Source organism: Micropterus dolomieu, linkage group LG05 (assembly GCF_021292245.1).
Source record: "Micropterus dolomieu isolate WLL.071019.BEF.003 ecotype Adirondacks linkage group LG05, ASM2129224v1, whole genome shotgun sequence".
Taxonomy (NCBI): domain Eukaryota; kingdom Metazoa; phylum Chordata; class Actinopteri; order Centrarchiformes; family Centrarchidae; genus Micropterus; species Micropterus dolomieu.
In genome coordinates, this window is record NC_060154.1 from 10,848,714 (window position 1) to 10,868,221 (window position 19,508).

Genomic DNA, 19,508 nt, shown 5'->3' on the forward strand with positions numbered 1-19,508 from the left:
TCGTAGCTGAAGCAAGAAGCAAGCTAACGTTAGATGGCTAATGCTGAGCTAATCATGTTCACTCACCACATATTTGCGTTCAGCGCTTCTTTGTTTGGGTCTTGTTGTATGAAGTTTTAAAGCCAAAGTTTATGATAAATGGCGCAGCAGATGTTACGTAGGCAGGTTATAGGTAATGGAGGGAGGGGAATAACGGCAAGCTCATCATATTTTTTCAAATAAACATTGTTCACGAGTCCCGCGCCTCGAGTCCGAGTCGAGTCTGAAGTCTTTTGAGGACGAGTGTCAAGTCGAGTCTGAAGTCACTGTGTGTGCGACTTAAGTCGCACTCGAGTCTGAGTCTCTAACTCAAGTCCCCATCTCTGATGTCTGGAGGATTCAATCTCATTAGATTTACGAGTTTTGTCTTTGAAAAGGTAGCACATATCTGAGTGGGTAACGCTGTATTTTCTGTAATTTATGAATAAAGAAAATGTTTAATGCAAAGTACAATGTCATTTGTAACTACGTACAGTGGGGAAAAATAGACAACATTCAACAAACTAATCAATTACCTAGTACTTAGTGAGTCATTGAAGCCAAGTCAGCTTGTGTGAAATGGCGTACAATTTACTAAGAAATTAATAACTGAATTTTACTTGGTTTTAAATGAGACTAAAAATAAGAAGAGTCCTATTTCCCCTTTAAATTAGTACAAGATTATGTAGTCTTTAGTTATACTCACTTAAGATGAATTGACTATTGGTAATGTGTATAGTATCTCCTTCATGCTCCACAATATTATAAAATGTTCACTCTCTATAACATTTGTGCAAAAACATAACACATCATTAGTTTGTGCATTCTGGGTAAAGACAAAGAATTCTACATCTGATTCGTGAAGAAAAACATAAAGGAACCACATACGATGTCCCGACAAGCACATTTAACCATACATATACCTCTTCTTTCTCACCTGTCTTGATGTTGCTGGCTGCAGTCTTCTCTCCTTGGTCTTCCTCTTTCTTCTCGGCCGTACTGACCACCTCTTCTTCTGGTGAGACCTTGTATTCAGCGATGGTCAACTGTCTCTTCTTTGCCACTGTAGCTTTCTGCTCCTCCATCTTTTCCTCAAACAAGATCTCCCATTGGCACCCAGTGCTGATCACTGCAACAGGAGCTGGTTCTGCAGTCTCCACTAAAGCATCAGTCTGGCTGCCTTGTTCGATTAGATCTGCTGTTAAACTTTCACCTATGCATACATCTCTCACCTCGGGACGGCACAAAACCTCAGCGTGCTTTAACACAGAAGTCAGTGTCTCTACCTGCGCATTTGTCATGTCTGGTTTTGCAAGAACGCCTTTCTCAAATGTGGCTTTGGAGGTTTTCTCCTCCACCTGGGCTTTAAGGATCCCCAGGTCTTTGTCGGCCACACTCAGCCGGTCTTCTAGAGCCACAATGGACTCCTGCTGGAATTTAATGGTGTCCTGCAAGGTGTCAATCTCCCGCTGTGCCTCACTGGTCAACCCAAGTAGTGACTCCATAACCCAAACCGCAGCCTCTTCTGTCTCCACTGCGGCCTGCACTCCCTCCTCATGAACCGGAGGGACCTCTGTTCCTGTGCCGTTCTCACACACATTCACTGTGGTGCCCTCAGAAGCATCTTTCACACCCTGGCTGTGGTAGAAAACAACAGAGTCCATTGGCATGTCGTCCCCAACAGCCACTGATTTCTTCTCAACCACAACAGACATTTTTTCTGGCGTTTTCACTAAAACTTTTGATGAAGGTTCTGTAGCTTTCTCCTCCTTCCCCTCAAATTTCTCAGTGAGCCTTTTCAGCTCACCAGATTTTCCGAGGCCTTTATGTCCGGGTGAGGTTGGTGTAGTCAATCGACTGTGGACATTATGGTCAGTTTTTAGGGTCTCTGTGGTTTGGGTAGAAGACTCTGTAGATGGTTGCTTCTGTTGGGCCACTTCCTTCTCCTGCAGGGCTAACAGGAGCATGTCTTTCTCAGCACGAAGTTTGGCCACCTCTTTCTCAAGCGCAGGAACACCCTTTACCCTCTCTTCCATCTCCTTCAGCTGTTTCAAAGCTGTAGCCATCTGCTCTCTAACCGTCTGCAGCTGGTTGGGTGGGATTGGAGTCATTGTGGCGCCAGCAGCTGGAGTGCTGAGCCCAGAGGTCTGAGGACTGGGTTTAGTCCAGCTACTCTGCAGAGGCTGAGTGGACGGAGAGGGTAAGAGCATTTTGGGAGGATCTGCAAGCTGGAAGCGTCCACCGTTCTGGTGCTGGTGGGTTTGTTCCTGTTGTAGCCGCCGGCTGGTTTCCAGAAGAGTCCGCTCAACTCGGGGGTTGCGCTGCGGTGGAGGGGGTGGCACTTTAGCCCCGGCAGACAGGGGAGGAACACTATGGAGGGTCACAGGGGAAAGAGAGCGCACTTCACAGGGTGCTGAGCCAAGACGGTTGCGTGGTGGTGGCGGTGGCGGAGGAGCTCTGCCATCCTCACTGGCAGGCGACGCCAGAGACTCTGTGGATGTCCAGCCACTGGTACGTCCCCCCACACTTGGACTCCTCTGGGAGAGTTTGACCCCTCGGCCAGAGCGACGGGAGCCAACAGGTGCCCGACGGAGATTGTGCCCACTTTCTATCTCTTCTACATATTTGAGGAAGTCCAGATCCAGCTGGAAACCATATGGAGTCTGAACAGAGTAGGAGCCTGTCTGATCAGTCTCTTCCTGATTGGAGTAGATGAATGGAGAGCCCAGATCTGCAGGAAAGAGGACATGTGACTGAATAATATTTTCTGTGTATACTTAAGGCCATACAAATGTGTTAAATGTATTTCTAATCTCATAAAAAACTTACAGTAACCATTTTTGAATATTTTATATCCTGTGTTGTTTACATCCATGTTTACTAGCTTGCAGTCTTCATCTGCCCTGCCTTTTCGTAACACTGTACATGCACTTTACTGTCACCAAATGTCAATGAGTGCAATAGCGCAGATGCATCCTTACAAACAAAACCGTCACCCACTTGTAAAAGCACTCCTCCATAACACAACTAATGGTCAACTCCACAGGGTACCTTTTAATTCTGCAGAAAGAGAAAAATCTGATAGTACTGATGTTTTAATGTAAACCAGTATAAAGATTTGGGAAGTATGTACTTTAGTGTTGACACAATATAGCTATTACAGTCAATACACTAAAAATGTGTCATACTGGAGCTGATTTATGTTTTATTTAACCATAAAACCATTAACCATATTTAACCATAACCATTGTTTTGATCTGTGGAGTTTATGGTACAAGCGACTTCAAGACACAAACGATTTCAAATATATTTTGTTTCCTGCTGTTAACAGCATTGTGATACCATCTGAACCATCTCAATCAGGTAAACTCTACCAACCTACTACTGGCAGATTAAAACTAATTATTTCATCTATTGCAACAATAAATTGAAAAACTACTCCACAACATTTTAACATCCAAACCTCACCTCAAAGAGAAGCCTAAATATATTCATTATCACAGTCACAAGATAAATTTGGGGTGCCACATACAAAAACAATGGCATCTTCATGTAGTTTCTTACCAGGCAGCTTTGGGTTGACTTGCACTGACTGAGCCATTTTTTCGGACAGGGATCTTTCAGCACACACACAGCTTCAAAACAACACCTGGCTAAAGAAAACACACAGTGAAAAGAATATTTGTCATGAATGTACTTTTGGACTAAGAGGAAGGAAAAGGATGTAATTTGTAACACTGCACGGTAGTTTGGCGTAAGTTCATCATTTGTTACCTACTGACTTTATATTACCAGTTTTTCTGTGAGCATCAAAATCACATGCTCCAGATGTTTTGTTAATAGGAGACAGCTTTACACGGCGGACATAGATGCATCTTTATAGGAGTTGTAAAAGTCCTACAAAGTGCAGAAACGCCTGCAGAGGTTTACATTTTCTTATGGCTGGTTAGCACGTGTGACAGCCTGTGACTGAATTCAAAAGAAGGTGAATTCCCTTCTTTCAGAGATAAAGAGGTTTTGTTAAACAGATCTCTTGTTTGCTTTTCAGAGGTGTTGAAGGACGTTGAGCCTGACATCATCCATACCTCGTGTGTGTGTGTGTGTGTGTGTTCTACTTTTAAGCTCTTGACCTCTTTACCCGTGGTTGCTTGAGCTTTCAGATGATCTATACGGTAGACTTTGTTTACAGTAAGAGTCATGAGAAAAGTCATGAAGAGTGCAAGATACAGAGCTGAACAGTGTCCAAAAACCACAAGACAGCTGGTTTATTAACAACAGTGTCACACCACCACCATCCAGCTCTACTGAAAAACCACAGGATTCTTCTCACCGATAAAACCTGCCACACAAACTGCTTGGTGGGCAAATCATTATTTCCTTTGGGTATAATATGCATTTATTCAGAGAACGAAACACTAAGGGGACCGACTACATTGTTATGAGACTTTTTTTTAAAGTTTAAAAGATCAACATGGAAAATAATGAACATTAAAAACAAACTGACTTTTTTAATGTTTTAGTTCAAAGTAGTAAACGATTCATAAACATCTGAAACATGATCTGTTCAAAATGTCTCAAAAGAAGTAGAATAGAAGTAGCTATCGCTCTCATACTAACAAGCTGGTTCTTCTGTTTGTTCCAAACAAGACAGGAAATATAAAAGAGCGTCCTGTGCTGCAGGAAAAGAGCTGCCAGTAAGCCAGAGTTCCTGACAGCAAGTGGATAACTGTGCAACTTCTGGAAAATAATCTACCAATTACAGAGAAATTAAGGAATTATGAACTTAAATATGACAGACTGCAACTTCAAAACTGTACAATTAATGATGTTACGTTGTGTTGAAATTAAGTTTACCTCTTTCAGCCGCTCAGTGAGCGATTCATGCAGCTGGTTCCCTTCTCCCTGCTCCACACAGCCCTGAGAGAGAGAGAGAGGCGTAAACCATCAGAACAATCATGTACAGCATGTTAGTCAGAACACAGACACAGTGACACGCCTATTGGAAATCTGGGCCTGGCATGCAAAGCTCTGTATAACCATCATCTAAACACCAAATCAATGGATATTTTGTGTAAAATTTGTGTTTAATCCTTCCAGTAGAGTTTCAAGGAGCATTGAAGCTATTTTGGAGGGTCATGATAGGATATCTTTATTATTCCAGAGGGGCAAGTTGTTGTAAAGTCAGCAAAATAACCAACAATTAAATAGATTGGCCAACACCCTCTGACGACCCTCTGAATGTGTCACAATTTGTCACCCATGTGTAGACACCATACTAGAGCTGCAACAGTTATTTGAATAATCGATTAGTTGTCAACTATTTAATTAATCATCATATTTTGATAGTCGATTCTTTGGGGTTTTTTTAAGAAAACAAAAATGGCCAAATTCTCTGATTCTAGCTTAAATGTGAATATTTTCTGGTTTCTTACCTCTTCTATGACAGTAAACTGAATATCTTTGGGTAGTGTACAAAACAAGACATTTGAGGATGTCATCTTGGGCTTTGGGAAACACTCACATTTTTCACCATTTTCTGGACCAGACAACTTAACAATTAATTGAGAAAATTATCAACAGATTTATCGACAATATAAATAATCATTAGTTGCAGCCCTACACCATACCGAGTGAATCTGGAGTGCTGCCCTTGATGGTGAGCGTTGATTTGTTTCCCAACAATTCAATCTTCCCAGCTGTTGCTCACCAGACTTCTTTTTTAATGTTATTTTTCTGTGTTTTGTAGAAATATTTTTCCATCTCAACATAAGATAAAAGAGAAACACTGGGAACACCACAGAAGATGTGACTAAGAGATGAAGTTAAGTTAGAGAAGCCAGGATGCCAAGTATAAAAAAGGATGAACAAAAAAGGAAGCTGGCGTAAACTTTGACAAGGTGTGCATCCACCTGCACCACCACAAATCTCACGATCACAGGTGTGAGTGTTTACACAGAAAATTACAGAGGTTGTCGTCTATGCGGGTCGTATAAAGCTGATCTGTTTCGGACGTAGAACTATTTTTAGTGCAAATCTCAGTTTCTTGTCTAAAACAAAAGAGAAAGCTTCATGGAACACAAAAACACAGATACACACTGAAATCTGAAAATACAGTAACTACTCCCCACACAAAAAACCTCAGGTACCTGTAGTCATTTAATTCGTTTCAAACATACACTCTTGTAACAACACATACACGTGTTTTCCAGCAGCCTCAGGCACATTCCTAACACATGCTGTTGCAACACGCTGGTCGTCCTTCTATCTGACTGACTACTGATAAAACACACACACACACACACACACACACACACTTCACCTGTCAGCTCAGACTGCAGCAGACAGCCAGTTCATTGTCAGTCAAGTAAGACAACATTCAGAAAGACAGAAAACTAATTATCCTAATTTATATTCTAGGTTATTATTATTACTATTACTACTACAATGGATTAATTAAAATACAAACTTGACTTGTCTGATAACTGCTCTGCTCAGCATCTTCTTATCAGCTGCTGCTCTGTTTCTGTTCAGTGTCTCCGTCAGTTTCTCCTCTCAGGTCAAACCACAGTAAACATAATGCTGCAGCGTCCGAGCCAATCAGACCCAAGTTATTCAAATGTTAAAAAGGTTTTCAAAAAGCATGTGACTTCGACTCAGTTTACTTTGGTCCAAAACTAGAAAGCGATAGTTTACTGTACTTTCAGTTTTTGTTTTGGGTTTGTTAAAAGGATCAAATACAAGCTAACCGGAGCTTATAAACAAGTCACATGACTCAAAGGTAGCTTGTTTACTGGGCAGTCATAGCCAACATGTAATCCTGCGCCTGGTTGGAATTAGAAGAGATTGCGAAGTTGAAACAAATCTGGATTCAGTTTGTGTAATTTTAGCTCCTTGGCTGCACTCTTCTTCTCTTTTCTACCCACAATAAGATGTGTTTTAGTGTCATTTGCAACAGTCTGTTGGTTTCTACAGCTGTTTTTGTAAAAGCCCAGTTACAATTTGCGTCAAAGTTGTTTGCTCCTCCTCCTTTTTTTCTCTTTACTAAAAAGGTTGGATGATACCATATCCTAATTAACTTGTATAAAAAAGGTCTCACTATAGTTCCAATAAAGCTGAGATATGGTTTGTATCAATGACAACAGTGTGTTTCTTTAAACACAAAGCGCAAAGCCCACATGCGTGTCTGGGGCAGTTTTGATGTAACATCATCACAACTGGCACACAGAAGCACACAAGGCGCCATGTTCTCCCCACATCAACAATTATGACTGTGTGCAGGCACTATGTCATATTTTGATAGCGACACCAAATTTAACAATATAAACAATGCCAAGTACATGACGATGATGATGACGACGACGACGACTTTACCCAGAGTGCTGCAGATTGTCAGAGCTGTAAGTATAAAATCAGTTCAGAAATTGTGGCAGTTTGGGAACAGTCACACTCACGGACTACTGGACTCAAGTGGCTTTTTTTCCTGCCAGAGTTCAGGTGACATACCTAATCTAATTACATAAGCATAAGGACACCTTGAACATACGGTTTACATTTCACGCCTTTTTCACTACAGGAAATTAACAACCCATAACTTAATGTGCAGCTGCCACCACAGTGTCTCTGTTGTTGTCTATTGCTTCTGTAACTACATTTCAGCACTGCTTGTGAGGTGGTCCTAACTCCAAACACTGCAATTTGCCTATTAAAGCAGGATGTGACACAGCAACACTGTTGAAACACAGGGCACAACCTGGAATGAAAGTCTTACAGGTTCCTATAATCCAATACAAGTATTGAATGATGAGCTGATGAATTTCTTGTTTAAAAAAGTTAGACTGCTGGCATCTATGCCATTATTTTAATGGAATACTATAATAAACGTTTCTTACACTGTCTAAAGACTCTGTTTCGCTGTCTGTCATCCACAGCAGTAAAGAAAAACCCCGAAAATAAATTTTAACAATGCAACCAGAGAGAGCTGCTGCAAAATCCACCAGGCTGTAGATTGCAGTGTTTACCACCAGTAACTTATCAAATGCTGAGCAATATCCATTTTTGTAGAGCAATATTCATGAAAGTGAATTGCATAAGGTGTTGCAAAGTTAGTCTATTCTCTCTCTGCTCTACTTGTCCTCGTCTCCCCAAATCTGCTTTTTTCCCCTTTTATTATATCCTTCAGTCCTATACCTTCATCAATTTCCCTCCTAATTTACACTCCATATTTCTCACCTCCTACTTTCCACTCTTCATCCCTACCCTCCTCTCTTCACATGACTTTTCATTTACACACACACTTCCTCCAGCTCCCCTCAAGTCTTGCTGTTTCTCTCTCTGATTTGATGACAGACAGCAAATTACAGAGAAGCTGCATTCCTTTCCTTAACACCCCCGAGTCCTGACCAGCTGAGAGCTACGCTGTCGAGTATCTCTCTCACACGAAAACACACACCCCCCCACTGAGTGCCAGTGCTCATAATGACAGCTGCACAGGCCAAAAACAAAATTACTAAAAATGCCCATAAACACATATACAAGAATGCACACACACAGCAACAGAAACCCTTGTGAAACCTGCAACACAAACATGTGAATGCATATATTCACACAAACATCTGAAAATTTAATTTAATTATATGTACGAGTCCATAGACACACAGAGAGAGTCACATGATCCCACAGTCAGACAAAGACATGGTTAACAGTTACATGTCGTGGTCATACCACCTTAATTTAATAAAGGCCTAACTGGGTTCTGTTGTGAACAGATAAATGTCATTGTTCTTCAGACATCTGTTTTGCCGTGGCTACAAACTACATGACGATCCTGATTCAGTTTTCAACTGCAGCAGCTCTCACCAAAACTAGAGTTGCATTTCTTCATATTACAGGCACTCTGCAGCGAGTGCAGCCGTACAGTAATGTTCTGCCAGCGCAAACTGAAGGGGTAAAGTACCTAAGATAGAAATATCAGAGAAGCCACCATGCTGTAGTTTGTCTAAATCTACTGTTTAAAGGATAAGTCCGGCGTTATTTTATGCTTCCAAAAAGAAGTTTCCTGGGAAGAACAACATAATTTGGTATCAATTACTGTGCTACACAATAATGTCGCAACAATTCATTCTAATTCATTTCTAGAGTAACCTCAACATAATTTTACTTGCAAAAGCTATACAGACAGAAATATAAGATGTGTCTACAGGCAAACAATTCAACAAAGAACAAATAAATATTTGGCTCAGCTTTTGAGGACATTTTTTTTCTTTTTAATTAGCAGTAAATAAAATTATTAGTAGATAACAAAGCCATAAAGTGACATGTTACCTTTGTTGCCATTATTTATTTATTTTTTTTATCATTTCTGAGATTAACACTTTACTTAAAATAACAATGTCCAATGGGGAAAGAAACAATCAGATAATTAACCAGGTTGTAAACAAGCCAACACTTCTAAACTTCTTTATTCTGAATTTTAACACAGGGTGAGAACACCTGAAATGTCGGTCATAGGACACAGGAAAACTTTGCAAGCCCGGTCAATTTAGAAATTTGAATCTGTAAACTGCAATGTTCACAACACAGGCAGTTTAGGTAATAATTACACCCATCTGTGACTTACCTGTGGCTTTGTTTAAAACCTGATTGATTGCATGATTGCTTATGTTTCTTCGACAAAACCAAGATAAATAAAGACCCAAGATGCTTGGGCATAACATCCAATAGGGACTTTTTGAAATATCCCCAACTGAATACCACAACATGTGATGTTCAGTAGAGTTATGAGTTACACATGCAGAGAGTCAGACAGCTTTTTCTGATGTATATTTACCACTTTTCTAGCAGAATGAATAAAACTGACCATGGTAGCCATCTTAAATCAAAATGTATTGCTTTTTAAGTAGCTGAGAATATGATAAAAGCATGTAGAAATGCAGAAAAGTGGTATTCAAATGGTAATTCAAATCCTCACTTTTCAAACGCCCTTGCCAAAATGTAATAACTGGAATTAAGGGACTCGTGTTTAGTAGTGAATGGATCAGGCTTTAAGCAGTCAGAGCCACAAACCAAATGAAAAGCTCACATTACAATGAAAACAGCTTGTTGTCTTTGTAATCTAAGATGTAATGAACTTGACCTAGAACAGTTGGGAGCAACACACATTTATTTCTATAAAAACAACTTGGATTAATTAGTTTACTAAAAACAAATATACAGAACACTTTGTTATTGACAGTTTTTCCGTTCAGGTTCAGCAGGAACATGTGACAAGTGGAGAAGCACTGTGTCGTCCCAGAGCAACTCATGGACATGTTACTAAACAAAGAGGAGAACATTGGGTTGTCCTTACTTCAGTCCGATTCATGGAAGAGGAAATTTTGCGCTGGTTCGAGGCTCGGGGCCATGTTTTGAAACTGTGACCTCATCCCCACCACCACCCTTTTCCCGAGAAGAGAAGCCAGAGAGAGAGAGACAGACAGTCTGACTGACGAGGAGGAGAGGGAGTGAAAGCCAACATCCTCTCTCACTGACAGCTACTTTTACTCTCCGGCTGCTTTACATGAGAAAAACCCCATTCAGAAATCTGCACACACACAAACACACACACATATCTTGAAAAAAAGGACATACAAACCACAAATACAGGCCTCCCTATATGAATGCTATACTTATGAGGGCTTTTGCTGATTCAGAACATAAAAACCCAAATCTATCCTGAAACTAACCACTGTTCATTTTCCAAATGTAATCTAATAGTTTTTAAGCTGAAACAATAAAATAAAGGAAATTTTATTGGCACCATTTTGATAATGAATATAATTGTTCTATGTGTTTTAGGAAAGCAAAAATGCTTTAGAACATTTCCTTGTTCCAACTTTTCAAATTTGAGGATTTGCTACTTTTCACTGTTTTAAATCACAGTAAATTAAATTATGTTGGGTTTTCGGGTTTTGAACTCAACAATGGAAATAATCATCAGTTACAACCAGAAACAATTACTGATGATAAGAATTATCAATTATCTTTCATTAAACAGTTTTTTGTTCTTCACAAATTAAATCTCACCTCAAGAACCATTTGTGGTGGTGATGGCACAATGGATAAGATACATGCCTTTGGTGTGAGAGACCTGGGTTCAATTCCCCACTGTGACCTATCTACCATTGTGTCCCTGAGCAAGACACTTAACCTCTCGTTGCTCCAGAGGCATGTGACCTCTGACATGTATAGCAATTGTAAGTCGCTTTGGATAAATATAAATTTAGTAGATGTTCTGGTAATTTTGACCATGTTGCATGACCTTCATCAGCTACTAAATGGACCTTGACTTTTATTTTCTCAACCTCCATTTCCAAGGTCAAGAACGAACTTTGAACCTCAGCTTTGAACCCCGACATGAACAAGAAGTGTTCCGTAAAATATGGACATGACAACTGGGCAAAATGATCCTCAACGATAATCATGTGATCAAAAGCTCCAGAACAGCTATAAAATTTACCATGAGGTGTTCTGCAGCAGCTGTTCCTGAACTTTGAACATTCAAACTTATTTGTTGGAAACAGTATCGCCATGTAAATATCCTTTAACCCTCATCCCAGTTAATCTTAAACCTAAAACCAACTGCTAATCCTGAATTTAATCTGTTGCGGAGGCGAGGAGAAGATTATTTTACGTCTTTGTCCTTGTGAGGACATTTAGGCCTAAAAGACATGCAAATACAAGCGCACACATACACACGAGGGCCTCTATGCTGTTGGGATAAAGCTGCAGTTTCCTGAAGGGAAGCCCACTACTCCCTCAATAAATCCCCCTCATCTCTGCACACACACTCTCCATGCCCCTGTGGGAGACCTCACATTGTCTCCCAGTAGGAACAGGAGGGGGGAGTGGGGTCCTGCCAGGAAACCCATCGGTCCATCAGCTCAAAGCTGCTTCCTGAAGGCAGCAGGAAAACACTGGAGAGAAGACAAGCAGAAACTAAGAGCTGAACAAATAGAGCCAGTGTGACACACACACACACACACACACACACACACACACACACTGAGGCATCCTGCTGCCAACAACAGCACCGAGGCCGATATCACATGATGCATCACACTGGAGGTTAGATAACGTGTTATCAGTTTTGGTGCTGTTATCAGTGTTTTTAAGTGTTTGTTAAACCTCACACAGTAACACTCTGACCACCGCTACAAACAGGATTCTGCCACAAGACGCCATTTCCCGTCTCTTCAATGTGAAATCACAAACTGACATCACATCACTAACATCTTGTGTGTCCCGCCGTATCCAGAAAGAAACTAAATTTTTCAAAATCAGGTTGACTTCAAACACCACATGCATCCTGCCTCCCCTCCCTCTTCCTTCCAGATTCTCCAGCAAACACAATCAGCCACATTCAGTCTCCACAATGAGGCATTATGCCTCTTTGGTGGCTACGCTGTTTTTGAAAAAGTTTTGTGAGGCCTCGTTGTTTTCTTCACAACATTCCTCCCCACCCTCCGCCCCCCACATACCCTGCCTTTTCCCAAATTTGACCAGGTTCAAAATGTCACAAAGTGAATTCAATAAAGTCGCTGGGGAAGTCCGACACTTGGAGAGTTTTAATTTGGAGACAGAGTCTGGCAGCAGAGGCTCTGAAGATGCTGATTTACAGTCTGACATGAAGCTTAAAGGAGGGGTAAAAGGTGGCCGATGTGAATGGATGCTGACATCCAGTCATAACTTTAAGGGGAAATCGCATTTTGTACCTCCTCCTCCTCACTCTGAGATACAGCTAAATCAGTGGTTCTCAAACTGGGGCAGAGGCATTGTGCCGCTGCAGGTCGGGGGGGCATGGATGCTTTGACAGAAAGGGTTTGAGAACTCGTGTGAAATGTAATTTGAGATATTTTGTGATGAAATACTTTAATGCCTGTTCCACATTTTTCTAATTTCTTTTTTTCCCCCTATCTTCTTAGCTCGATATTCATACAGAATAACGTTTAATTTCACTTTAATTCACTCAGTCTGACATTGTGTGTGTTAGTTAATTTCCTCTTAGGAGGGGGTTATTTTGTTTTGCCATAAACGGTAAGTGGTGACATCAGTCTTCCCTTGTCATTTTAAGTCCACCATTATTGATTGACAATCAACAGACTTTAGAAAAGAAATTTAAGAGTTGTTTCTTCTGTGATTGTTGCTGAAACAGGTCCCATGAACATAAAAGTAGACCTGTGTGAATCGCGGAACAAGTCAGGGACGTGGGCAGTGATTCAGAGGTCTGGACCCAGGCTTTGATGTGGGAATTTCACACTAACTTTGGAAATATCCTTTACAGATAATCACTTAACACTCTTACAGTTGTAAAGGTTTTTATAGATTCTCGCCTCAAGAATGGAGGGTGACAATAACTTTCTGCTTCTTTTGGGAAACTTTTTATCCAGTCCAGATTCAAACATGGACAATCCCAGTAACAAAGACTTGACCGGACATGAATGAATTCTTGGAATAGCAACATTACATGTTCCTTTCTGGAAACAAGGGTGTTTGCGGCCCATAAAGTGGTACACAGTTTGTGTCTGTGCAGCAGCATCCAGTCAGCTGAGACTGGGGCAGCCCTGCCTGACGGCTGGCTGCCCCTCCCTGAAACAAAGCAGCACTCACAAATCGAGTTTCCTCTCAATTAGCCAGTTTCCAGCTCTGATGTCACGTTGCAGTTTGGACCAAACCCACCTTGTTTTCACTCTGTGCTGAAATACAAACTCTCCAGGCCTGTTTCCCCAGACAAACTGAACCTTTGTAATGGCGGCAGAGTTTTTTTATTTATTTATTTATTTATTTTAAATATGTATTTGGCTCAAATATCACCAGACTTTCACAAATGTGTCTCTTTTTTGTCATTTCCTTTTTCTCTAAATCACATCAGCTCGTGTGTTTTCTAGCCAAGCAAATAACTCAAATAAACCAGTATAAGGCATCTCTAAATGTCTCTCTTAAGTTGAGATGAGACTGTGACCTATTTGTCTTTCACAACAGTAGCAGTCTCCAGATGTTTGATTCTTCTAACTAGTGAACAAGAGCAGATGCTAGCTGCTGCTGCTTTCAGCCCAGAAACAACTGAAATGAGTGTCTATTATCATTATAATTTCTGCACCAGTGGAAATTATACCAGTACAGCATCTCTTTAATGGACAGGGTTGGGGTAATGACAAGGCGCTGGATGTGCATAGGTCTTTGAAGCGCTTTAAAATGTCTCCCAGAGAGAATGCACCTTCATCACCACGGAGCTGCTCCTGTGGAAAGTACAGGTTTGTGGGCTCTAATTCAGTTTTCCATCATGCTCCGATTCAGTTAGCTTCTCAGATTCGGGCCGGTCGTTAATCATGTAATCACACCGAGAGGCAGTTTGATGTCTGCCAGGCATTATGAAACTTGATTGAACATATTGATGGCTTGCAGTAAACTCTGAGACAGTCTGCAAAGGAGACTCCTTTCATAAAGTTTGGCTTTTACTCTTCACTTGCCTTTGACTCTTACATTATTAAATTTATTCTGTCCTGATGGTTTACTATGCAACTGTTTTACCTCTTTTCAGTTGAATTGATCTTTATTCAGTACTTTCTAATAACCCTTTGTAACATGTTTTTAAGTTGTAACTAGGGTCTGATATTAGCACCCACCAAAATGCTGGTAAACACTGGTTGGGAGTGGCGGGTGTAATCATCACACCATCCACCACTTCGGCGGACAGGGAAAATGCACAAGAGAATGATACATGTAGTAAGGTTAGTGTATTGTGGCGATCGGCACCGGCGTCACACACAGCCACACAGCTCAGGGAATATCTGTGGCAGCATTTTAAACCAAACTCACTAGCTGAAGAGGCCCGGTCCGTCCTGAGTGACAGCCAGTTAGATTGCTAGTAGCACCAGCCGGACTACGGTAGGCTAACTCCACTGTTGTCGGAGATTTACTAAGCTTAACTATTAGACGCAAAAGGAGCCACTTGGTTTTATTTTCTTTGGCCAACTTTTGTATTGAAACAGTATTTTTTGTTTGCTTGCTTGCATCCAGAATAGGAGTTTTTTTGTTGAGATATGGCCTCATGGAGATTTGAACTGAGATAACGACTTATTCATTGGTGGTTGAACTGTGGGTTTTGTATTAAGCACTGACTGTATAATACACTGTGAACTTTGTGTTTCTTGTCATCTGTAGGTCCCTTTGAAATACCTGGTTGTTAAATAAGGTGAAGTGATAGTCTTGTACTGAAAGACATGGTTACTTTTTATATTCAAACATGCATTTAGGCCTGATCTTTTAGTGTAAATATATTGAACACTGAATGACAACATTATTTTCATTAACTGATGCCTAAATGAGCTGAATGTTTTTTCCCCTTCATTTAAGGCATGGGCTACATTTCAAAAGTGGACGATATAATTTCTGAGTGGCAGACAAAACAAATTAGGCTAATTGCCTGCCACAGTGGCACGCATTAAAAAAATTAATTTCAGACCCTGGTTGTAACTAATGGCTTTATTAATGTTAAATTATTTACTAATGCTTCACTGGTCAGGTTTTCATCCAAGTGTAGCACCAATTTTAACCAAATTTTCAGACCATACACACACTTTACACACTAGAAAGCCTTTACTATTAAATAACTAGCTTTTGGTTGTATCAAAAAGACAAACCAGTTATGATTTATTAATAATTGTAAATGCACACTTGATGGCTTATTAGAAAGTGAGTAACCCTAAACCAAAAGTTATTGTTACTAATGGCTTATAACTGATAGGATTAAATTATTTATTAACCATTGATAAACCCCTTTGTAAAGAGCTCTCTATTAGAAAGCGGATCCAGTATTTTTTTATTTTGCAATCAGTTTCCTAAAAATAAAAAAGCTAAAAACTTAACAGTTTTGAGATTTAAGAATAACAGAACATGAAGATTTGATAGAAACAACTAATAAAAGACTGACGGGAATGTAAAAAGGAATAAAATATAATAGAAAACATGGTTTCATGTTGTGTGGCTGCAGTGGGACCTGAAACATGGAAGCTTTATATGACTTCATAGGGCAGGGGTGCTTTTCCACTGCCATCTCAGCGCTAAACACAACATTTGTTGTTCCACTATGACCCAGTGAACAGAGGTGATCTCTGTGCTGCGATGGGTTTGGGAAACCAGTTTGAAACTGGAGTTCAAGGTCTCGCTCTCACTTTGCCCTCAGAGACGTTTCTCAGGCATCAGATCCAAAAGTGGAAACGGTGAGGACAAAATCTCGAGCCAGCATCAAAGACAGTTTGAGTACAACCGCAAACTCACTTCTCTCTCTTCTGGGTTGCACAAAACTTTAATTGTTCAAGCCAAAAATTGAAAGTTGGGTTTAAAAGGTTTGTAAGCGTTTCCAAAAGCAGTCGTGGTTTGGTTCTTCCAGAGAGGATCGGTCAGTTCAGGCAGAGCGAGAATCTGACCTTTTTGGTGCTAGAGCAACAAGAGACTGGTCTTTCACCATTTCACCAGCCAAAAAGCCTTTTAGGGTTTATTATAACAGCCTGTACGTCATGGTCAGTTCTTGGTACAATGAACAAATTCACCAGATGCTGCCAAAATGCTGCAATGTTTGGTTAGTTTGGTGTCTTTCCCACCCTGATGTCAGCCCACAGAGTTTGATTAGTGTCTCTTCACAAAGCTCTGCCAGTGCTTGAGAGTTGATGTGAGTATTTTTAGCCCTGTGTTTTTCATTCAGACAGAGGGAGGAGCGTCTGGATTGGACCACAGTGGCAGACCTCACTAACAATCCTGTAAACTCATATTGTAGTCCTGTTTTGTTTCCCTGTTTGTTTCACATTCATGTGTAAGTATTAACTCTTCACAACCAACAGACCACAGATAAAGAGCCAAGAGACGATCATTGGTGTAACAACATACAGAGTCATTTGTAACATTTTAAAGGATAAATCTCACTTGTCAATAAATCCTGTGAAAAGCCTGAAAACTAAAATTGATCCTACTGACTATTGCCCGATATATCTTATTCCTCTGTGCCATAGAGCTCAACTGTTGTCTAAAAACACATCAATGAGCCATGTTCCTTCATTACGATAAACACTGAACTTTATTTTGAGCCCCACATAAACTGTCCTGTTTCTGTAGATACTCTATGTAGCACCAAATGTGTATTAAGTATTTAAGTATCTGGAGACCTACATCAGTTTTGTTACTCTATGATTTGGTTTGTTTACTGCAAACCAAATCTACCTTGGGTTACAAATAAAACAACCTGAACTTTTCTCATTATCTCGAGATGTTCATGTGAATTTTGTTTTAAAAAGTTCATTTTCGCAAGTTATCTCAAACGATCAAACGCTATTTTCTCATGATCACAACCGAAATCTGATAATTGTTTCACGATAATTTAGTTGGGTCTCCTTTTACTCAAGAGTCCGTCTGATGCCTCGAGACAATTCAATCCCAATCGGCAAACACCTTTAAAAACGCCTATGAAAAACATGTCTTGTAGACTAGTTTTATGCCCGATGGGTCAAGTAAAACTGCAACTCGCTCAGAACGAAGCAGTTCGTCAAACCACACGAAGGTCTACAGTAAACAACATACATGTCAATCTCCTGGTGGAATGTTGAGGAGAGGCGTCACTCCTTGCCGTTTGTTAGAAACATTAATGTATTGAAAAGTTGTAATTGTTTGTATGGTCAACTCACATTCAGATCCGACATACACACATACCCCACTAGAAATGCACAACACATGGTATTGTATTCGAGCCATGAACTCACTTCCAGCTCAGATTGCTAAATCACACAATAAATCATGGTTTAAAAAACAAGTGAAGCGACACCTAATAGCCCTTCGCCTGTAACCACATTCAGTAAATTATCAATATGTATACAATGTTGTAATGATGTAATTGAATGTGATTTCACTTTGTATATATTTTCAGTGCTTATGAGTGTAGTGCATCTCTCTCTCTCATATATATATATATATATATATATATATATATATATATATATATACACACACACACACACACACACACACACACACACACACAGTAAGTGTATACGATATGTTTAGCAATATGTTTTGAGAAAGAATATTGTTAGTTACAGTTTTTCTTATCTTTTATCCATTTATTTTAGTATCTTGTGGTTGATTTGTCTGATCTGTTGTCAAGCTTTTATGTTTTGTGTGGACCCGAAGGAAGAGTAGCTGATGTTCTGCATGTTTTATTGTAAGGAATAAAATCCTCAATCTTGAAACTAAAGGGACAGATCCAATCATACGCAACAGAGTCGCTCTTGACTCCTTTAAATATCAAAGTGTCTACCAACTTCACCTAAAAAAATACAGAAACTTTTACCTAAAACATCCTCACCCACAACTGCCTTTGTTTAACTATGAAATATTTGTGTAAATCCTGTTTATTGTATTCTGCTATGTGCTATTGTCTTGTATTGTAAATCCTCTGTACTTCCTGTCAACTCTGAAGCTATTGTTTAAATGACCAAATAAAGTGTACATGGTCTCTGCTATAAAAAAAAATAACCCAATACTGTAAGAAAAGTCAAATAAAGAAAATAAAGTTTTATTAAATACCTAAGTAACTAGAAACTGGATGTAGAAAAACACACAGCTGCCTCTTTCAAACACATCAAGCTAAACTTTCATGGGCAATTTGTAAAGCCACTCCAATCAGAGAATTTGGCATGAAGCTAAAAGTGGCAATTTCCATTTTCAAAGCCTGGATGCCTGCTAATTATGACTAAAGCCTTCTGCTATCAGGTTCCACACAGCCCTGACACTTAAAAACTAATTGTTACCTCAAAAAAAAAAAAAGCCATTACAAAAAAAAAAAAAGCTTGAACTTTAAAAAGTTAAACAAACCACAGCAACTTTGAATAGAGAATGTATACGTTTACCCATTTGGGAAAAAAACTTTCCTGGAATTATTAGGGCCCGAGCACGACCGTGCGAGGTCCCTATTGAATCTGCTCGGATTATTTTTTTTTTTTTTTTTTTTTTTTCTGCAAAGTAGGCCCAAATGACATGGCCTAAACATACTCGAAAAGTCACCAAAATTTGCAAACATGTCAGAACCGGTGAAAAATTTCGTATTCTACAAGTTTCGCACATGGGCGTGGCAAAATGACTCGCTAGCGCCACCTTGAAAATTGGAAATGATTAGCCCCTCGTTCACGTTCAACCTACATGTACGAAATTTTCTGGGGACATGTATCGTATCAAGACGCACAAAAAAGCCTCAAGAACCCATAGCCTAAAGTCAACAGGAAGTCGGCCATTTTGAATTTTATGGCCATTTTTGGATGATTTACACACTTCGTACTTTAACGAACTCCTCCTAGGGATTTAGTCGGATCGACGTCAAATTTCTGCTGTGCCTTCTAAAGGCATTGACGATGAAAAGTTGTGCTATTTGCGAGTTTTCGTCAATGGGCGTGTCCGTGGCGTCGATGATT

At 40.0% G+C, this 19,508-nt stretch overlaps 1 protein-coding gene across 2 annotated transcripts in view; it reads right to left on the reverse strand.

The window, feature by feature from the left end:
- Positions 1 to 19,508, reverse strand: part of kank3 (KN motif and ankyrin repeat domains 3) — a 48,888-nt gene that overhangs the window by 9,560 nt on the left and 19,820 nt on the right. For both annotated transcript variants that reach the window (XM_046049028.1, XM_046049027.1), the window contains exons 2-4: positions 4,873 to 4,935; positions 3,583 to 3,671; positions 956 to 2,749 (exon numbers count right to left, since the gene is read on the reverse strand). In XM_046049028.1, the coding sequence (XP_045904984.1) occupies positions 956 to 2,749; positions 3,583 to 3,619 (1,831 nt within the window). In that variant the 5' untranslated portion in view covers positions 3,620 to 3,671; positions 4,873 to 4,935. The remainder of the gene's footprint in view (positions 1 to 955; positions 2,750 to 3,582; positions 3,672 to 4,872; positions 4,936 to 19,508) is intronic.